This window comes from Antechinus flavipes, chromosome 5 (assembly GCF_016432865.1).
Source record: "Antechinus flavipes isolate AdamAnt ecotype Samford, QLD, Australia chromosome 5, AdamAnt_v2, whole genome shotgun sequence".
Classification (NCBI taxonomy): domain Eukaryota; kingdom Metazoa; phylum Chordata; class Mammalia; order Dasyuromorphia; family Dasyuridae; genus Antechinus; species Antechinus flavipes.
In genome coordinates, this window is record NC_067402.1 from 58,226,046 (window position 1) to 58,248,031 (window position 21,986).

At 36.1% G+C, this 21,986-nt stretch overlaps 1 protein-coding gene across 1 annotated transcript in view; it reads right to left on the reverse strand.

Annotated features, from left to right (window-relative positions):
* The window catches only part of DNAJC1 (DnaJ heat shock protein family (Hsp40) member C1), a 249,587-nt gene extending 232,200 nt beyond the window's left edge, over positions 1 to 17,387 (reverse strand). The window contains exon 1 of the mRNA XM_051961314.1: positions 17,121 to 17,387. Within this exon, the coding sequence (XP_051817274.1) occupies positions 17,121 to 17,294 (174 nt within the window). The 5' untranslated portion in view covers positions 17,295 to 17,387. The remainder of the gene's footprint in view (positions 1 to 17,120) is intronic.
* Between the last annotated feature and the right edge of the window lie 4,599 nt (positions 17,388 to 21,986).

Consider the following 21,986-nt stretch of genomic DNA (forward strand, 5'->3'; position numbering starts at 1 on the left):
AAAATATTTTGTCAACCTTCTTCATGCTTTAAAAATATATGCATTTATATTGATAGTCATACATTCTGATATATAACACATTATTAATTAGAAAGAAATTAGCAAAAGCTACTACAGAGAAAGAAGAAATATGTCTAGTTACTTGGCATTTTATTATCTTTATAAATTATGAAGCATATTACATCTAACCAAACAATTCAAGACATCCAAATTAAAAAGTTTTACTTCTGGAATAAAAATTATAATAGCATTAATATAATTATTCTAATAAAGTGAAACCAATAGTATAGTTTTTTAAATTACTAATTGTGACACTGGTTAAGAATATAGTGAAAGAATAGTTACCAGCCATCCTTTTCTACACCATAAATTACTTACAAGGTAGAAGGGAACTCCATGATTAGAAAAGAGGAAGTTTTCAGAATATTTTGAGAAGTTTATTCAAGGACAAAAAAAAAAAAAAATTGAAGACAAGGCAAATTTGTAATTATTTTACTTTAATATGAATATATATATTTTGCTTTTGGAACTTTGGATTTTACATAAGTTTTTCACATTTAAGTCGGTAATTATGTTTATATCTCAGTCTGCAACAAAACTTGTCAATTAAAAAATAGATTCCAATAGAAAGTCTTTTCAGAAGGTCTCCTGGGTTGAAGTGAGGGATAGTCTTAATGTCTATGATTCCAATTCCTGAGTTTTCTTCCAATACAATTTAATAAGGGGAACAGTCAGAAAGTTTTTGTGAAAAGTACACCTGCCTTCTAAAAAGATCCTTCATTTAACTAAATAAAGGTCATAATTTATGTCATAAATATAAAAAAAAAGTCACAAATTATATGACTAAATAATTACTCATGTCACAAAGGAAATTTGTTTTACTTTTTTCTCTTTTGTCCCAAGGAATTTAATAGAAATATCAAAAGATGCTAAAAAACAGGGGGAAAAAATTAGAAGCTGTTACTTCATCATGTTCCTATAACACTGGCCTTAAATGCTTTCAATTTGTTTTCATATATTTGCTAAACAACTATAACATAAACAAATCAATGGTCCAGTCTTCATTCTATTTCAAATTATATGAATTGTATACTGGGCTCCTTTGTGGAGAACCAGAATTCACAATAAATTTGTACCCTAAAATAATTATATTATTTAAAAGGAACTAAATTATTTAAATAGCCCAATAAAAGTTAGGAATGTAGAAAGAAACTAAAAAATTTTTAAATTGTTAAACTATTATCTAAGATTTTATGTTCTGCTTACTATACCAGAAAGACTAGATTCAACAAATGTTTCAAGTATCTATACTTGATAAGGTTTACAGAAAGAAAAGAAATAATTCTAGATAATATTTTCTAAATTGCATTTACAAGTGCTTGGACACATATGTTTTTATTTAATTTGTATATTCTAATCATCTAAGGATTTAGGCATTTCTATTAACTTTCCAAAATATACATTTCTATCAATATCTTTTGTTTTTAGATCACCTCTTTTTCATGTTGTATCCCTCTCCCTATTCCCTGAGAGCTAGCTGTATTAAAACAAAATAATAAATTAAGTGTTTGTGTGTGTGTGGGAAGTTCCACAAAACTAAGTAACACATTTTTTAAAGTATAATTTTCTATTCAGCATTCCACAGCCACTATTCCCCACCTCTGAAATGAAGGAGAGGTCCTCATAGATCTTCCTAGTGTTGGCTTGGTAGCATAATTTATCATATTTCAGTTTTGATTATTTTGTTGTGAGTTCTGGTGTTCTTTCCATTTCAACTGTTGCAGTCATTGTGTATATTCTTTTTATTGGTTTTGTTCACTTTACATAAATTCATGCTTTTTACTCTATGTTCATTTTGACCCCTTAAAAACTACAATCAAACAATCATGCATTATTAAAACTACAGATTAAGTGGAGAAAGTAAACTTTAAACATAAAGGTTTATTAAATGAAGATAAATGTTTATCCATCATAATGAAATCACAGACTCTGTTGTTCTGGGAAGACAGGTGATAACTATAAAAGTCCTATTATCTAGGCTTCCTTCAGTGTAGCATGGGAGTGAATTTGGATCTTTGAAGGTTTTGTAGGTAGAATAGAAATCCTACCAGCAAACTGAAAAGCAGCTGAGTGGGGATAGGGAAGCCTGCATCTTCAACAAGAGACTAGTTTTACCACCAATGAGAGATCACCACTAAAACATCAATTCTGTGGACACGGTGATCCATGAAGCATCAACATACAAACGTTTCCTCAATCTGGTGCCGCTTCTTTGGCTTCTGTAAAACGTGATGAAGTGATAAAAGAGCAAACAAAAATTACAAAGTTTTTATGCCATCTACAAACATTAATATAACAATCATTTAAAGATAAATTAGGGGACCAGGAAATCATATTTGAGGAAGAGAACCATATCTGTATTGACATTCTTGCCACAAATGAAATCAAAGGACATTAAAAAGTATTAATAAATAAAAGGACGGATTCTCCACAGACAGAAGTAGGTGAAGTACATTTCACTGTGCACAGAAAGACAAGAAACAAATGAATGGAATACTTGTCATGTCTTCTTAGAGACTTAATGAATTTAAACAAAAAAGTTCACTATAAAGATGAATATAATAGGCACTAAAATCTGTTGCCAAAGACTAATGATAATAACAAAATTCTACAGAAATTCTACTAAATCATGAAATAAATTCCTCAATACTCAATGATTTCACTTTGAAAAAAGAACAGAAAAAGAATGCTACACACAAAAACCACACACACACACACACACACACACCCCCACAGATACACACACTGGAAAATAGGATTGGTGAAGCTTTAAGAGGACAAAAAACTCATAGATTACTTAGCTGTCTCTCATCATCAGATGATTAATATTTCATTCAAGAAGGATCTGAAGGAACTTGGATATGGCAAGCACTAAGCAATATTATAAAAAATTTAAAAGGTCAATATCTTAACACATATGAAATGACTGTTTATCAATATAGAAATCATTTCTGAATCAGCCACGTGCAGTCAGATCATAATCTAGTTAAAGGAAAGATACAAGTTAACACCTCCTTAGAAGGATAAAGATAAGAAAACATCATGTTCATTTATGACATTTTTAACTCAATATACTTAGATAAGTTGTTAACTTGAAAAAATGGACAGCACATTCCATAGACTTTTGATGATTAACATTTCTTAAAGGACTTTAATAGACGTAAAAGTCACTATAACAAAAATCAATCAATCAAGAGAACATTTGTTAAGCTCCTACTATGTAGCAGGCACTGGGGTAAGAGTGAGGGGATGCAAAAAGAGACAAAAGACACCCCTTAATCTCAAATACCTTACAATATAATAATGGAGATAACAACTAAACAAACATATAAACAGAATAAATAAAAAATAATTAACAGACAGAAGATACTAGAATGAAAAGGGATTAAGAAAAGTTTCCCGGAGAAGATAGAAATTTAGCTGGAAATGAAAAGAAGCCAAGGAAGCCAAGATAAAAAAAGACAAAACCGTCCCTAAATAAACACTGTCCATGATCTTTAACTTCATTGTCTAAGAGCAACACTATTTTAGAATATGAATTAACCTGCGAAACGTAAAGGGAAATTATGACTAGTACTGCTTCAGAAACAAATTGTGGAAGAAAAAATAATTTTCAAAGAGTTCAGAATGAGAACCAACTAAGCCAGATCATCCCAAAGCAAATCATAGGTAAGGACAACAAATATGCGTGAAATGGAACAGATGTAAAATGTTTTCTAAAGTAAGCATTCTCAACAGCTGTGCAATTTCCATATAAGTAAGGGGAAATCGCACTGAAGAAGCTGAAATCAAGGAAGGAAAACAGACCTGATCAAAATCCACACAGAAGAAAAGTTTGTTGTAGATAACACACCTGTTAAGGATACTTAGAGACTGATTCTCAAAATATTTCAGAGGAAACGATTTCAAAAGATCAGTCATTATCCATGACGACTCCTATTCACAAAAATCAAGAACACATAAGCAATGATCAACCATAGGCCTATTTTCTCTCACATAAAATCTATAGAAAACATTTTTATAACATTCTTTTCATCATCAAGGTGAGTAGATCCACTACATTTCGATGTAACTTGACTATCCTAAGATGCGCTATAAAAGGAAGTAGAAGTGCCATTGAAGGAAAAAAAAAGACAAATTATCTAGATTAGGCCTATATATATATATATATATATATATATATATATATATATATATATATACATATATATATATATATGTATGTATGTATGTACAGAAGAGATTCATGCTGTTTTGGTTTTGAGAGCACTGAAGAATTAAGACTTAAAGTATCTTAAAGATGTGAGAAAATCAAAAACACGGAAAGAGTTGTAAACTTTATTGGATTTTTTTTAAAGAGGGTAAGAAAATATCAGTAACTACCATGCCTATTTTCCATCATAAGAATTTTAATGAGAATAATCTAAATATACACAAAGGGAATCCTTAATGAAGGAAAGAAAAAAAAAGAAATGAAAGTTTTTTTTGTTGTTGTTGTTGTTTTCTTTTACATAAATTATACTTTATAGCAGACCACATATTTATAGTCATATAACTATCAGAAATATAGAGCATAATATCCAATTGTGCTATTGTTAACTATAAAAAAGCATTTGATTCTGTTGAACAAAATGCCGTCTTTAAAGTTCTTATCAACAAGGTACCTTTTATACATGTATCAAAATCATACAAAATTCCCAGAAAAGTAAAAATAACTTTGTTCACTTATTCACTGATTATTAGTATCAAATGAGGCTTAAAAGGGGAGGCATATGCTTAAAGCAGCTTTATGTCATGCAGGATGTACCATGCAAAGTCCAAATGGATGAAGGATTTCCTATATAGAGGGTGGTCCTACAAATATTCCTATTTATAGATGACTTAATATTGATTGTATTGAGCCCTAGATTTTGCAGAGACATTGAAGAGAGTTTGATCTAAAGATTCCTCAAATGAGTTCAGACTACTTGCGAAAAAAAGTCCAGAATATAAAATGCAGTTGAATGGACAAACTTTTACGTTTGTCCACTGATACATATGACTCACTACAAATAAAAAATGAGCTGAGCTCAGAACAGAACAGGATGAAAAGAACAGGCTATGATGCCTTTGGGAAATTATGGCGCTCCTTTAATGACTCCCCAAACTTCTATTTAAAACAAAGGCTTCCTTTCTTACATTGGTAAGTAGTCTTCCTGTGATGTTATATTACAATGTATAATTGAAAGAATTTAAGATGAAGATCACCCAAAGGTGTCACAGAATAAACAAAAACAAGTTGTACTATGTTACAGATAAGGAATTGCACAGAAATTAAGAAAAGAATGTCATAAGAAAAATATCTAACTACAAAAACAATAGTTTTAATCATGTAGTAAGAGCAAGGGATAAACTGATTGTCTACATGCCTTGATGAGAGCCACATGTTAATTACAGAGGAAACCCTCAGATGTTAGATGAAATCCATGTGAAAGCATTCTTGATGTCTCCAGTATTTAATACAGTGCCTAGAACATAGTAGGTACTCAATAAATGCTTACTGATTGATTGGTTTATTAAGTACCTGATATAAGCTAGGGATAGATAAAAAATGAAGCTGTTTATTCTCTGGACCCTTACCTTCTATCTGTGGAAATAACATGTACACAATGAGCATAAAAAAAAAAGAGAGAATATAAATGCAAGGGAATGATGGTGGATTAGGAAGGATTCACTGGTGAATCTTTCTCTAAGAGGTGGCATTTCAGATGATCTTTGAAGGAAGGTAAGAGAGAGGTAAGCAGTATGCTCTGGGAATGAGGAATAGATTACAAAAGCAGACTGAGAAAAAGAGAGAGAGAGAGAGAGAGAGAGAGAGAGAGAGAGAGAGAGAGAGAGAGAGAGAACGAGAACAATAAAGAGAAGGATGTATACTTGTTGAGATCCTTCTAATACAAGTCTTGAAGTATTTAACAGGTAATCAGTGACATGGAACTAAAGTTGTTGAGAGAAACTGGGGCAGGGCTAGCTATAGACATGGAAGTCATCTATGTACAGTGGAATGGAATTGAAGCCATGGGACTGAGAGGTACATCACTAATAGAGAGAATAAAGAGCCTTAAACAGAATTGTAGTTAGGAAAGGGATATAGATGATCACCCATCAAAAGAAGTTAGAAAGTTATAAGGCACAGAGGAAGTGTGCCAGATCACACAGGGAGAAATCTGGGTTCAAATTGTACTATATGCAAAGCACTAGACTAGGTGTTGGGGATATGAAAGCAAAAGCAAAAACAAAAACAGTACTGACCTCTGAGGGGTTTATGCTCTACTGGGGAACAACAACATGCACATGGTTCAATAAATACAAAGTAATTTCAGGAGGGTTATGTGCTATAACTTGGGGATCAGGAAAAACTTCCTGTGGAAGACAGCACTCAAGATTAAAGGAATCTTGAGGATGAGGTAAGAAGGAAGGGTATCAAAGATATGAGGGACCACTTGGCAAACGCACAGAGGTAGGAAAGAGAATGCTGAATGTGGACAACAGTTAATAAGTCAGATCTACAGTAACACAGAGTACAAAAAGAAGATTCACAGTTTGTATCTAGGGCCAACTGATAGATAATGTGGGTTAGTTTATATCATCTATAAGTAAACTGAATAGTATCCTAAAGCATCCTCTTTCTATCACGGCCATACAAGCATCAAGCTATTCCTTCTTAAATTTTTTTTGTTGGACCATCATCTTCTTGCACAATAAGTCACCACTACCTCCCCAAGACTCTGTCCTAGACCTTCACCTTTTCTACTTCTGTATTTTATCTTGGTAATTTCATTAGGCTCAATGAGTTAAATTATTATCTCTGTGTTGATGACCCCTAAATTTCCCCCCTTCTCTCCTCCTCTCTTCTAACAAACTAAGTCAGAAATTAAGCAAAAGAAAGAGTTTGGGCTGGATTCCCTGTAGAAAACTGTAGTGCTTTCAACAACTTCAAACTGCTTCATGCTGCAAAAGTCTGTGATGCTATATGACTGGGAAAAAAATGGAAAAAAAAATCACTCAATGTCATGATTCTTGAAAACCAAAAATTCAAATAATTTAGCATATGATGGAAAGATGTCAAGTGAGCCTAACTAAGTTGCAGTATTTTGCCAATGAGAGCTTCTTCCTTGAAAGTAGAATAAAAGATATTATCAGTGTAATACATGAGTAGGAAAGGAAACCTGGCTGGCCATGTAATAAGAGGCTACTAATGAAAAGTCTGAGTTATATATTAGGGTCCTGATACTGGCTGGTCATACTTGGTTTCTTCTCCCAAGAGATGGAAACAGAAATAAAGACAATAGTGAATGGTAAATCTCTGAGATGTAACCATGAAAGAAATTAAACCAACTCAGGGATACTCTCTTACTAGACTTATTCATGACTGCCATGTTTGTAAAGTGCAATTGAATTACTTGTTGTCTTTTAGATATAAAGTAATGTATCTCTCATGAACAAAATCATAAATCACCCATAGCCCAATGGCATGATATTTTGGGCAGAACTGACCTGATCCTAGCTGGAATTCATATATGTCATGGTATTACCATTTTATCTTCTTTCTAAATTATAAAATCCTTGAAGAGCTTATATAAAACCTGTTTCTCTCCCCCAGGACCTACTGTATACAGTAGGTACTTAATAATGGTTGATAACTGAACACTGAGACATAACAGTCAAAAAAATTTACAATGTCATCATTGAGAGACATAGTATGTAGAACAAAGATGACAAGGATTCTGTTGTAGTGTGTGATTACATCACATGTGCAGCATTTTGTTCAGTTCTGGGTAAAAAAGAAAGGAAGGAAAAAAGAAAGGAAAGAGGAAAGGAAGGAAAGAAAAGGAGGAAGAAAGGAAGGAAGGGTCGGTTTATTAAGGAGCTACTATGTGTCAAGCATTGTGTTAAACACTTTACAAATATGATCTCATTTTATTTTCACAACTCTCAATAACTCTAAGAGATTGTTTTACAGTTGAAGAAACTGAGGCAAACAGGTTTAAAAGACTTACTCAGGAGCTTGCTGAGCCAGCAAGGTCACATTTGAACTCTGGTCTTCCTGACTTCAGGCTCAGCATTCTATCCATTATGTTACAAGGCTGATTATGGAGAGTAATTAAACCTTCTGACGTCAGTTTTTCATTTAGATAATAAGGATAACAATAAAATTACTTGCCTTACAGAGTTGTTGTGAGAAAAGTACTTAATAAACTGCAAAACAGTATGGTGAATTATTATGCTTATTATCCAATTTGCTGATGGCACAAAGCTGGGAAGGATAATTAATCTGTGGAATCACAATCAGAATCTAAAAGTATCTTAACAGGCAAAAACAATGGGCCAAATCTAACATTAAATTTAAATAATAACAAATGCAAAGTACTGCACACTTAAACAATTGATTTTTTTTAAGTCAAATGCAGGGCAGAAAAGATTTAACTTAACAATTATGTGGAAAAGACTTGGGGGTTCCTGACTGATGATCAACTTTAATCTAACTTCAATATGGTTGAAGTCCATGAAAATTCCATGAGATCATATTTGTAAAGTACTTTATAAGCCATAGAGCACTGTGTTGATTCAGTGGTTATCTGATGGGAGTGGCTGCTGACAATAATAAAAGATCTAACAATTCCTTTTTTACTCTTTGATAGTCAAGTCTTTGACTTGGTATGTTGTGTGTGATTCTAAGGTATTTTGTTTTAAAAGAGATCTTAACAAACAGAATGCATACAGAAAAGGGGATTAAAATGGCAAAGGAAGTTGAAAACCACTTCACATGATGAACAGCTAAGTTTTGAAAAGACAAAACTTAGGGCAAAATGACAGTTGTCAATTATTTGAAAGACTGGCATGTGCATTACTTTTTGAGGTTGCTGATATTCATTCAATGGGTGGAGGTTACATGGCAGCAATTTTCATCTTAATATTAAAAAAAAAAAAGGTCTCTTTTAAAAACTCTGAAGAATAACGTGGGATATTTCAAGAGATACTAACTTTCTAATACCCAAAATAATGATTATCTGCCAGGGAGCTATATATTAGGCAACAGACTGAGCCATACAATCACTAAGACTCCTCCTAATTCAAACAGACTTATATTTTTCTCCATTTCTCCCTCGTACATGCCCTCTCAGTCTCTCAAGTCATACAGACATAGCCTCTTGGTCACTGAAGGCCATTAAAAAAATCTGTCCATGTGAGGTGTCCCAAGGTCAGACAAATTGCCACATTCTCTGCCCTGGTGACCAGGGGTCAGTCTATTCTATCTGAGCTAAGTGATCCTTATTGAATGTACTTTCTTGGGTATGGCCAAGTAAAGCTCTTTGGTTCACTGCTGAATGATGTGCAAGTGTCTCATTTCATTTGAATATCAGCTCTAGGGGAACAAGCCTGTGTCAAATCAAAGAACCAAAAGATTTCTAAAGAATCAAGTAAGTGATCTATGGAGGAGTCACCACTCTTTCTATTAGTATTGCACAAAAAGAATAGATAGATTCTATTATTGTTCTGTAAGAAATGACCAGCAGGATGATTTCAGAAAGGCCTGGAGAGACTTACATGAACTGATGCTGAGTGAAATGAGCAGAACCAGGAGATCATTATACACTTCAACAATAATACCATATGATGATCAACCCTGATTGCTGTGGCTCTCTTCAACAATAAGATGAACCAAATCAGTTCCAATTGTTCAATAGTGAAGAGAACCAGCTACACCCAATGAAAGAACTATGGGAAATAAGTGTGGAACACAACATAGCATTTCCACTCCTTCTGTTACTGTCCACTTGCATTTTTGTTTTCCTTTTCAGGTTATTTTTACCTTATTTCTAAATCCATTTTTTCTTATGCAGCAAGATAACTATATAAATATGTATACATATATTGCATTTAACATATACTTTAACATAAAAAAAAAAAAAAAAGAACAGAGAGATTCCAATCCACACTTTTAGATGTAGTGACAACAAATTCAATGAGGTTGTTCAGTCGGATTTGATTTCCCCATAACCCTGTTTCAGGTTTTCTTGGTAAAGACATTGGAGTGGATTATAGATGTTAGAGATGAGGAACTGAGGCAAACAGGGTTAAGTAACTTGCCCTGGCTAACACAGCTGAAAAGTATCTGAAATCAGATTTTAACTCAGGAAAGTGAATATTTCTCATTACTAACACTCTATGTTCAGTGCCACCTAGTTTCCCATAGATACACTAAGGTATTTATATTAAAATATGTTGCTTTTTCACAGAGTATATCTTCACAGCCAACATAACAAATGATATGATACTCACTGTTCTCATTATTACCCAAATAGTTACTCTAATAGCTTGGTCTCCTATGTGGTGATCATCTAAAAAGTCTCTCCATATCTGTTGAATGAGATGTGGCTTCAAAGCAATAGGACATTTAAATAATTAAAAAATATATCAGAATGCACAGATACAAAAGAGTGATGTCCTCTTCAAAGACATTACCACAGAAGACATCCCAAAGGTGCTGTAATTACTTAAAACACTTCTGCTTTGAAATTTTCAGTCTCAGTTTATAATCACACATCTTAAGGCAATTAGGTGATACAGTGAATAGAAATCTGGATCTGGAGTCAGAAGGCATAAACTCAAATTCATACATACTCACGGAACTTCCCTGGGCAAGCCACTAATCCTCAGTTTTTGCCCCAGTCTGTTTGTCTATAAATGGAGGTAATAAGAGCACCTTGAGAATATTTTTTGGGTTGTTGTTTTGAGGCAACTGGAATTAAGTAACTTGCCCAGAATCACACAGCTGTAAATGTTAAACATCTGAGGCCAGATTTGAACTCTGGTCCTCTTGACTCTGGGACTGATGCTCTATCTACTGCGCCATCTAGATATGCCTACCTCCCCCCAATTGAGAATATTTGTAAAAGTACTTTGCTAACCTTATATCATTATTTTAAGGTTATTATTATTATTATTATTTTAATTGCATCATAATTTAACATCCTTTGTTTTCTCAAGTTGAAAGAGCTTCTTTAGCCCTTTAGCCATTTCTCTCTTTTTCTGCTCAATCCTATATAAAACAAAATAGCAACATTATTTTCCAAATATAAATCAAACTCAAATTAAAGGTGCAATCCACTGTATATCTCTGGCTACTCTGACTATAAGGAAAAGTTTCCTCAAGATCACCCAAACATGTGACCTGGAGTTTAAGGATTTAACAAAAAGAAATCTAGGGGATTCTGACAAGCACACTATGCACTTCTGGAAACAGTGTGTGCTGTTATTACTTTAGAGACTTCCAATTTGTTCTCAGAATAATCCTTAAGATCCTAGACATGGCTATTATATCCCATAACCTATTGAGGGCAACCCTACCAAACTCATACATTGATGGTGCATATTCAAGAGTAGAGAAAAGATGTCTAAAAAGTTTTGATGGCCAATTAGAAGAAGAGCAACCAATGAGCTAACGTAAAAAAAGTTACTATTCAGAAAAGTGATTAGATATGTCAGTTGTATAAACTTTAATATAACTCAAATTTATACAAAAAAAAGGATAACATGATGGCTTCTCATAACTTAACAGTCAGGCAGCCTCCTCCCACCTCCAAGTTCAGAATGCTTGCTAAAATAAATTCATCCTAATATTTATTTATGTGATGTGAAATGGTAGGTAAAGAGCTGACCTCAGAAGCTAGAACTCCTGGATTTGAGATCCATCTCAGCTAGTCACATATTGTTTGACTCTAGGAAAACTACTTCACTACCAGAGTCCCATGTAACTTCCTAAGACTTCAAATTACAGAGAAAGTACAAATTTTCATTGATAGCAGGAATTTTCTTATCAGGAAACCAGTGAAAATGAAGCCTAGCCTCATCTAATCCCATCAGCATAAGAAGAATATGATCTTTCATAAAGTCCTATCATCAAAAAGAGTATAAAATAGTCATGTTAATGACATTCCAAAGAAAATACAATTCGGGAATATCAAACATTATTTTATATTTTTTTCTACTTTTTGCTCTCAATTAGCATAAGTCACTCTGAGTTTATTCTATTTTAACTCCATTGACAAAAAGAAATGGAGGAATAAAATATAAAAGAACAAGAACACACAGAGACTCAACTGAAAAAACAATTTTATCTTTTCCATAAGCAATACTGGGCAATCCCAGCTCCTCATATATCTATGCATGGCATCATTGTCATACAGGAAAAGGGCTGCTAAATATAAAATGTGACATTCTGTATCTGAAAAATACAAATTGAACTAAGTGAAAAATAAGCTACAAATCACTCTCAAAATAAATAAAACCCAAATGCTTGAAAACAGCACCTCTCCTCCCAACTTTATAATTCCCCAAGGCCTGGAACAGTGTCTGGTGAGTCTACACATTGTAGGAATTCAGTGTTTGTTGCTGCCAAAAGCTCATCCATCATAGAGTAATAGTTGGTTGTTGTTTTTTTTGTGTGTGTGTGTCAGAATAAGTATCACCAAGCATTTGAATCATAAGTAAAACAGAAAAACTAAGTAGATTTCTCATTGTTATCAATAGTAGTCTAAAATAATCGATGGAGCAGGCATCTAATTAAGGGTACAATTCAAAAAATGGTTTGAGTTCAACATTTTTGCATGTAGTAAAGAGTACTCCAGGTCTTCTATGTGATCTCATCAATACAGAAATTCATACTGGCAGGCCTTCCTCATGTGCATTTGACATCCCAAGGATGCCTATTCAGGCTAGCTGTTTGTTCTCCAGCATCCACTATGTTACCAGACTGATGACCTCCTTTACAACAAGTTTTCTTCCATCATTTCTTGTTATTTCTAAGACGTGTCAACCCACTAAAGTCCACTTGTACCTTTGGCTGATCCTCAACTTGAATCCTTGGGGGATTATGGTATTCCACAACTTCTGCACAACATATTAAAAAGTCATGCTTTCCAAAGAGACCAGGTTTGAAAAAATGCTGATGAAGACAAATGATCTTTCTAATTTTCTAAATGTCTTTAAAAAGAGAAAGAGATAACCCCACAAAGTGTGTGATGAGATAACTTTTCAAAATCCTGGGAAAGAAGAGGCCCCTTTGTAAAATTGCTTAGGGACCCAAAATTTTGGCTGTCTGTAAAAAATATTTTGTCAAAGCATATTTTTCTTCCCTTATCCCTGCTCCTTTCACCCAAATCAGGTCAAGTTCCATGAAAAAAAAAAAAAGTCCAAAATGGTTTCTTAGACCTATGGACCATTAGGATTAGACAGGATCTGTCCTTGTATGATGGCTTTCTAGGGCGGTCACATTCCTCCTTCTCAACTAACCAATACATACATAGCTCTGAAGCTCTATAACAAATCTCTGCTTTAGGAGGACTTGGCAAGTAGCTCCCCAGTAATAGGACAGTGGAATATAACATGCAACCTACTAGAGGAAATAAGAAGAGGAAAGATGGAAACATGCTGAAGGTGAGAAGGGTGCTATTGTCAAGTTCCTGGTTTGGGAAGAGACAAAGGATGAACTCATTAGTACAGAAGTCCAGAGACACCACATTAAGCATTCTGTCTCCTTAAGTGCTTTGTTTAGTTGCCAAGAGATCTGGATTCAATATTGACTCTGAGCAGAAAATTACATTTCAAGAATGTGGAAAAAAGAGAATTTGAGGGGAAAGTTGTAATATCTGCCTCTTCTGATTTCTAATGGCCACCAAACTACAGCATTACACCACAGACCCTTTTTTAATGGAACACTATTCTGACCATAGAGGAAGCACTTCCTCCCTTCCTAGAGGCTAATCTGAGCTTCAAGGATGGCATTTGCACAGTGAGAGAAGGAGCTGAACTACACAACTACAAAGTTCCTTTCCAGTTCCAAATTTATAATCCTGTGGAATGATGGATTGGGAATCTAGAGGAGTTGGGTTCAAATGCTGACCCTGCCTAGGGCAAGTCATTCTCTAGACCCCAGCTTCTTAAAACTGTGGGTCATGAGTCCACATGGGTTCACGTAACTGAATGTGAGGGTTAGGAAATTATGATTTATTATCTGTAAATGTTTGATTTGTATATAACAATTGTCCCACAATTGGAAAAAGTTTGAGAAGTCCTGCTCTAGGACTGTTTCCTCCTCTAAAATGAGGGAAAGGAAGATGGACATGATGACTTTTAAAGTCTCTTGCAGCTGTAGATCTCTAGATCCACATGACATTCCTTCTAATCAAACTAGAAGTCACCCTGGGTTTTGAGAGTGCTAAACCTGTGATCGAATACTACTGTGCTATAAAAAGTGATGAAATGCTTGATTTTTATAAAATCATGTAAAGACTTGCATGAAATGATGAAAAGTGAAACGAACAAGTTCAAGAGAATGTCCTAACAACAATATTGTTTGAAGAATTAAACAACCAAGTTATTCTCAGTATTAAAAATATTTAGATCAACTACAAAGGATCTATGAAAGGGAGATGTTATCCATTGCTAGAGAAAGAACTGATCAACAGGATGGTTTTACAGATATTTACAAATCTGCATCAAATGATGCCTTCTTTAGTGTGAGATGGGGAAGAAGGGAGGAAGACAGTATGGAATTTAAAATGTAAAAAAAAAAAAAAGAAAGAAAAAAAATTAATTTTTTTAAAAAGGAAGAGGATGCTGAACCTAGGCTTACTCAGTTCTCCCTATTATTGTTGCTGTTCAGTTTTTTAGTTGTGACTGACTGGAATGATTTGCCATTTTCTCCTGCTCATTTTTACAGATGAGGAAACTGAGGCAAAGAGGGTAACGTAACTTGCCCCGAGTCACACAGGTAGGAAGTGTCTGAGGCCAGATTTGATTTCAGGAAGAAGAATCTTCCTGACTACAGGCCCAGTTCTGCCTATTGAAATTTTATCCATTCTGCAAGAGCCAGCTTAGACACTACTTCCACAAAGCACTCTCTTGAACCCATTTAGATCTAAGCTGAAGAGATGACCCAAAGACTGCAATACTGCTAGTGCTGGCATTCAGTAGGCACTTAATAAATGTTTGGTTTGTCATGATGAATTCAAAAAGTCTCCTAATCAGTTTGAGATATAATTTTAAATGTGTTAATTATTTAATTAGTTGTTATGGACAATACCTCCTCTTAATTAGCAAAAATATTCCTACTCCTTTATTTTACCAGTCTTGACATCACAATGGAAAGCCATCAATTAAAATCTCTTCTTGGGTTCTTCTATCTCCCTCTACTACAGAGTTTCAACCTCCATCTTAAACAAATCTCTTCTCAATTGTCTATATTTCTTTATTTTCTCATCATTGCCATTATGGTTGACTGTTTCAAATTGTCCCCTGCCTAATTAACTTTGCAAAATAAGTTGCATAAAATTATAAGTGAAATTTTATATGATACCATATGCTAAATTATACTATATAACTTGGATCCTAAAAATACTGACAGGCCATTTTCTTAGATCTGATTGGATTTGCTCATTTACATTTCTGTATGTTCACAGAAGAATGTATACTTTCAATGAGTTATACAGCAATTTTCTTTTGTGAATTCTCCTTTGTAAAATATGTATATGATCTTATCTATCTCTGGTATTACTGTTGGTAAAAGACAAAGAAAAAACAATGTAAAATGATGCATAAAGTAATGTAGGCTATTTAGCAACAGCTTAAAGAAGCTATGATGAATTCTACAACTTTCTATAGTCTAGAAATTAAGAGTTTGTTTCAAGAGCAATATGATCTTATATAACTTACTTTTTACGTAAATTGAAAGTTCATATACTTTGAAAATGAAGCAATAAGTGGTGCAGGGTGACAGCCCATAAACATACAGACAGTTATTACATAACAGCCAGCACATATGGATTGAAGTGTGAAATGCTCACACTTCATGGTTCTTGCAAGAAAGAATGTTAAGCTTATGGTGACATGGCAATTAAGTGCTATATATACAATGATGGAATGAAAACAGAATGTTTGAAGATTAAATTCCCAATTATTCTAAGTTTGGTAGTTCAGGCAAACTTATATTTACCTATGTAAGGAAAAAAATGTGTTCAGACTGCCCACACTTAAAAGAGGTAAAAAAAAAAAAGAAAATACATTTTCTCTTCAATGGATTTTACAGGTGGGCTAAATCCATTTCTCAGGAAGTTCTGAGACTCTTTACCCTAAAGATCTGAAAAGAGTGAAGTGGATTATCGATTTTCTTTGGCACCAGTGCTGAAATTTGGAGGGGGAGGGGGAATGTTTAATTTGTTCCTATCTTCTCCTTCCCCAGGGCAGGAAGGGAGGGAGAGATCTAAAAATTGTAAAATTTAAATAAATAAAGTAATCCCTAATTATCTAAAACCAAGAAACTTTGGGTCCTTAAGAGACCCACAAACCTCTCTCTCAAAATGCCATAGCTCCCATAATCTTACACTCAAAATGCCTAGTTCCTATAGAAAAGTGCCCTTGGCCAAGATTATCTCGAAATAACCCTAGGTGTATTACGTGGAAATTACCCTGTTAGAGGGGTTAAAAAAGAAACCCCCAAATGTCTGCTAATAAAGGCTGGGAACAAAACTTAATTCAAGTCTTCTTTGAAGGGAGCAGGGAAAGAGGAGAATAAAGGAAAAGGATATATGGGGAAGACGAGGGTGAGCAATAGGATAACCACACTTCTGGATCATGCTTGGCAAAGACCGCTGACCCTAGTTAGCTCAGTTCGTGAAGGAGTGAGGGGGTGGCTGACAGTAAGGATATGTGCGGTTATGGGGTCCTACACCTATGCTTTTCTACCTGAAGAAGAGACCGGGGGACGCAAGTCCTGCGGGGATCGAGAAAGAGAGGTTCTTCTTTGCCAGAGAAAGGGGATCCCCTATTTATCCAGAAATGTGGAGCTAAGTGACACCCGAAGGGTTCCCTGGTGCAAAGGGTTTCCCACTCTGCCCACGTATACCTAGCTTCTCCCAGCTCTAGAACGTGGCAGCATGGGCAGGGTTGGGGGTCCGCGAGAAAACCCCGGGATTGGATGGCGCGGAAAAAGCACCGGGGGGCGCCTACGGGGCCCCACTTACCTGCTGCACGCCGAGGAAGTGGTAGAAGTTGAGCTGCACCTCCTCCACCAGGTCAAACAGCTCCAGGTCCGCGTTCTCCCAACCTCGGGCGGGCACGGACTGCAGCAGCAGCAGCAACAGCAGCAATAGCTGCCGCAGCTGCCGTCGCCAGAGCCAGGGGCAAGCGGCAGTCATCGCGCGCGCGTGCCGGCTCTCTCGTGCTCCACGCACGGAGCTCCGCGCGAGCCACGCTGTGCCGCGCGACGGCCTCCTCCCGGCTGGGGACAGAACCCGGGCGCGGACGTGGCGGGCGCGCCGGTGGTGGAGAACAGAGACGTCAGACCCGGACACCGCCACGCGCGGGATGAGGCGGCTCAGCCTGCAGGCGTCCGGGACGTGGGAGGGACACCCACGCTCTTACTGCCCGTGGACCCTTACTCTGGGGCCAGGCCGAGGGGCTGGGGGAGCCAGCAGGGCTAGGCTGGGGGCCGGGAGGCGGGTGTTGAGGGAGGAAAGAGGCGTGCCTTTTCCTTGCCTCAGCCTATCAGGAGTCTTGCTTCCGGTGATATCACGTCTCCTAGCAACCCCAAGAGAGGCTGACAGGACCGGAAGTGGGGTAGAGCCGGCCTCCCCAGGAAGACAGCCGAAGGGCTCCGGGTCCCGGCCTCTCTCCCGCTCCGCCCCCGCACCTCCCAAACTGTGCTGAGAATCTTGAATGGACGCGGGAAGTTGAAGGAATTAGTCAAATACTTGGCACACCCTCCCCTAACACTCTTCCTTTCCCTTTCCCGGATCTTTTAGGGCCTTCATTTTTATGTCGCTCGCTTCTTCCCTAGCTTCCCAGGCCCCCCAAACCCAAGTTCATTAAGACTCCCGGGGCAGGCTAGGAGGATGTTTTTTAAAGTGATAAATCAGGTGTTATTTACCCGGCAAAGAGTATATCCCAACTCCCTCCAGCAATAATGACCTTGATTGGACCGATTTTTAAAGAATCACACCTATAATAACCACGGAGCTTAAGGCTGGGTAGTATATGCAGGGTGCATTTGGGGGTCAGAATTGTGGATCCAAGGTGGAAAGTTTATTGAATTACCATTCTGGAATTTGAAAGAAACAAGACAGAAAGTGAGAGGAGAAAGAGGGAAAGGGAGAGGGGAAGGAGGAAGGGGGAAGGGGGGGAGAGAGGGGAAGGAAGGGAAGAGAGAGAAGGAGAGGAAGAAGAAGAGAGGAGGAAAGAAAAAGAGAAAAGGAGAGAGAAGGAAAGGAGAGAGAGAAAAGGGGAGAGAGGGGGAGAGAGGAGGAGAGAGGGAGAGAAAGTAGGTGGAATGATGGGAGTTGTATGCTTGTACGCTGTCTCGTGGGAAATGTAGTCCTTTCCCCTCGAATAGGACTTTTCCTCTCTACCACCACTGCCACTCATCCTCGTATTTGCTGGAGAGGTTGAATTACAGTTTAAGGTGGTTCTCAGTTCCTGTGCTTTGTGATTTCCCAGTTCTCCCCTCATTCTACAAAGCTCTTTTTTCTTTTTTCTTCTGAGGCTTCTTCCCTGTCTCTGAGGCAAATTCTCCAGATTCCTCTCCCCTTCCTATTCCCTCCTGTTTTCTTATTTGCCTCATTGCTCGCTCTGCTTTCCCAGAACCCGACCCGTGCCTCATAGAACATCCAAAATGCTTAGGCACTTTGAAGAATTGGAAATCTGATTCATTTTGGATCCAGACTTCTCCGACCAAGCTGAACAGGAACATGATAAGGTTAATTTTCCCATCTTAGCAGAACACGTAATTTGATAAAGGTTAGAAAAATAACAGGAAATGAGCAGCAACTCTGGTAATTCTTCCAGTTTTTGCAGGGGTACTTACTAATCTTTTTTTTGATGTTAAGCATGTGTCGGTTCTGTAGGACAAATGTGTATCTAAAATGTTATATTAAGATTAAACATTTGTTCATTTAATATTAACGTATTACAATGGTTCACTCTGTAAAGAAACTGGTGAATTGTCTTATAATGTGAATATCCACATGGTATCATTGAAGGTTACAAGCTGGAAGCTATTTCCTACTTCTATTGAGGTTACTACAATTCTTCCATTTGCTCAGTCTACCTAGAAAATCAATTGCCAAATCTTGTCATTTCTAAATCTGTAACATCTCTCATATAAGTCCACTTTTCCCCAGCTCAGATGATTCAGCCTCTCCTCACTTTTTGTCTGGAATATTGCAATGACTTCCTAAAGTGGTCTCCCAACCTCAAACCTCTCTCTCCATAATCTGTCCTAAAACCACAATTGCCAAAATGATTTTCCTAAGTGAACATCTGATTTTTCATTACCCAATCCTCACATTCAGTAAACTTCAGCGTTCATATTGTCTTAAGGACTGAATTTAAACTCCTATCTTTGGTATTTTAAACATATACTAGAATCAGTCCTGATTCAAGCTGGTTTAGTGATTCCAGCTCAATAGTGAAGTGAAAGGAGGTACTTATAAACCATACAGCATTTCATAAAAGAAATTTAACTATAGATAACAATAGACTGCAGATTATAATCAGTAAGGAACAACATCGATTCAGTTTGACATAACACTTTCTAAATCAATGAAGGAAAAAAAGCCCATGAAGAGTAAGAAACTTGAGGAGTTCCTTATTCATCATGAGCTGGGTTTTTGTCCTTAGTCAACCAGCAAGTTAAACCAACAGTTCAAAAATTAGACCTGTGGACTACTTCTCAAGGATAGTTTTGTTGTTCCTTAGAAAAAGAAAAAAAAAAAAAAAACAGACTAGCCAATGTGAAGAGAGATGTTGCTACCAACATTACCTTTTCAAACTAATTACAATTTATCCCTCTCTGTGGCCCATCCAAACTGGCCTCCTTACTATTCCACAGATATGACAGACATTCTAATTGTTTGCCATATCTGGAATGCTTTCCCTCCTGTCCTTCCCCAAATTTCCTTCTAGACGTCAATTAGATTTTCTGCAAGAGATCTTTTCTGTTTCCTACCCCATCCCCACCTATTATATATGTATATATCTAGCTATTTACATGTTATCGTCATATGGTAAGTTTGTTAGTATGTGAACTCTAAGAGAGAGAGAGAGAGAGAGAGAGAGAGAGAGAGAGAGAGAGAGAGAGAGAGAGAGAGAGAGATTGTTTTTGTCTGACTTTGTATTCCGATACTCTCTTCTCATCATTGTTTCTTGGTATTGGTTTCCTTCAAGATTCAGATCAACCCAATTCTGATGGACTTGGCCCTCTTCAACAATGAGATGAACCAAATGAGTTCCAATAGAGCAGTAATGAATTGAACCAGCTTCACCTAGAGAAAGAACTTTGGGAGATGACTATGAACCACTACATAGAATTCCCAATCCCTCTATTTTTGTCTGCCTGCATTTTTTATTTTCTTCACGGGTTAATTGTACACTATTTCAAAGTCAGATGCTTTTTGTACAGTAAAATAACTGTATGGACATGTATACATATATTGTATTTGACTTATACTTTAACATATTTAATATGTATTGGTCAACCTGCCATCTGGGGGAGAGGGTGAGGGGAAGGAGGAGAAAAGTTGAAACAAAAGGTTTTGCAACTGTCAATGCTAAAAAAATTACCTATGCATATATCTTGTAAATTAAAAGCTATATATATTAAAAAAAAAAAGATTCAGACAATCTCCACCTTCTGTAAGAGTTCTTTCCTGATCCCTCCTATGTTACTTAGTAATTGCTCTGTATGTATTTTGTATAAAATCTGTACCTGTGGGTGTTTGTCTCTTCCTTAAAATGTAGTCTTCTAGAAGTTGGATAGAGATTTTCACTTTTGTCTCTCTTATTCCCTCTGCCTATCATGGTGCCTGACCCATGATAAATACTCAATTTATGTTTGATTAATTAATCTAGTCCTACTCAATGAGTGTTATGCAAAAGGACACATCTGAGTGTGATCATTCTGTTTGTGAGAATAGAATCACAGAAATGTTAGGACTGAAGGGCTTTTGGAAACCATCTAGTCCCAAAATTTTTAAACAGTTTTCGTATCATGTTTCCCTTTGGTAGCCTGGTGGAGTCCTCATTAGAAGAATGGTTTTAAATGCATAAAATAAAATATATAGAATTGCAAAATTAGCTGTATTGAAATAAAGATGTCATTTCCCCCTCCACCCTCACTCAGTATCATGGATATCCTGAACTCTATCCACAGCCTGTTGATCTCAAATTAAGAAGTTCTGATCTAGTCCATTATTTAATTCAGATTTAAATTCTCCCCTTTCTAGGATAGCAGAAACTTATTGATATTGTCTTGGTTTGCTTTTCCACTGGAATGTGGTTTGGGGGCTTAATATTTATGGAGTGTTTTTCTTTTCTTTCTTTCCTATTTCATTGATTTATTTCAAATTTAAGTTCAAATTCAAATCTCAAATAATATTGAGATTATTTCACAGTCAGAGACTAAATTACAGATTTACAGAATATCAGAGCTATAAGAGATTATAGAGATATAAAATTCTTTAGAACCACTCAGTTTATAGATGAGAAAACTGAGGTTTGTAGAAGAAAAATGACTCATTTGATTGCAAGTACCTTTAGAGCAGGGACTGTCCTTTGTCTCTTTTTGTGTACCCAATTCTCAGCATAGTTTTTGTCAAATAGTAGATGCTTAATGTTTATTAAATTGAATTTCATTGAACCCAAGGTCGCATACCTAGTAATTGGCAAATCAAGGATTCATTGTCTTCCTAGGAAGGATTAAGAAAAGGGAACAGTTCAGATATTCTTTTTTCTTAAATAATAGCTTTTTATTTTTAAAAATACATGCAAAGATAATTTTCAGCATTCACCCTTGAAAAGCCTTGCATTTCAAATTTTTTTCCTTCTCTCCTCCC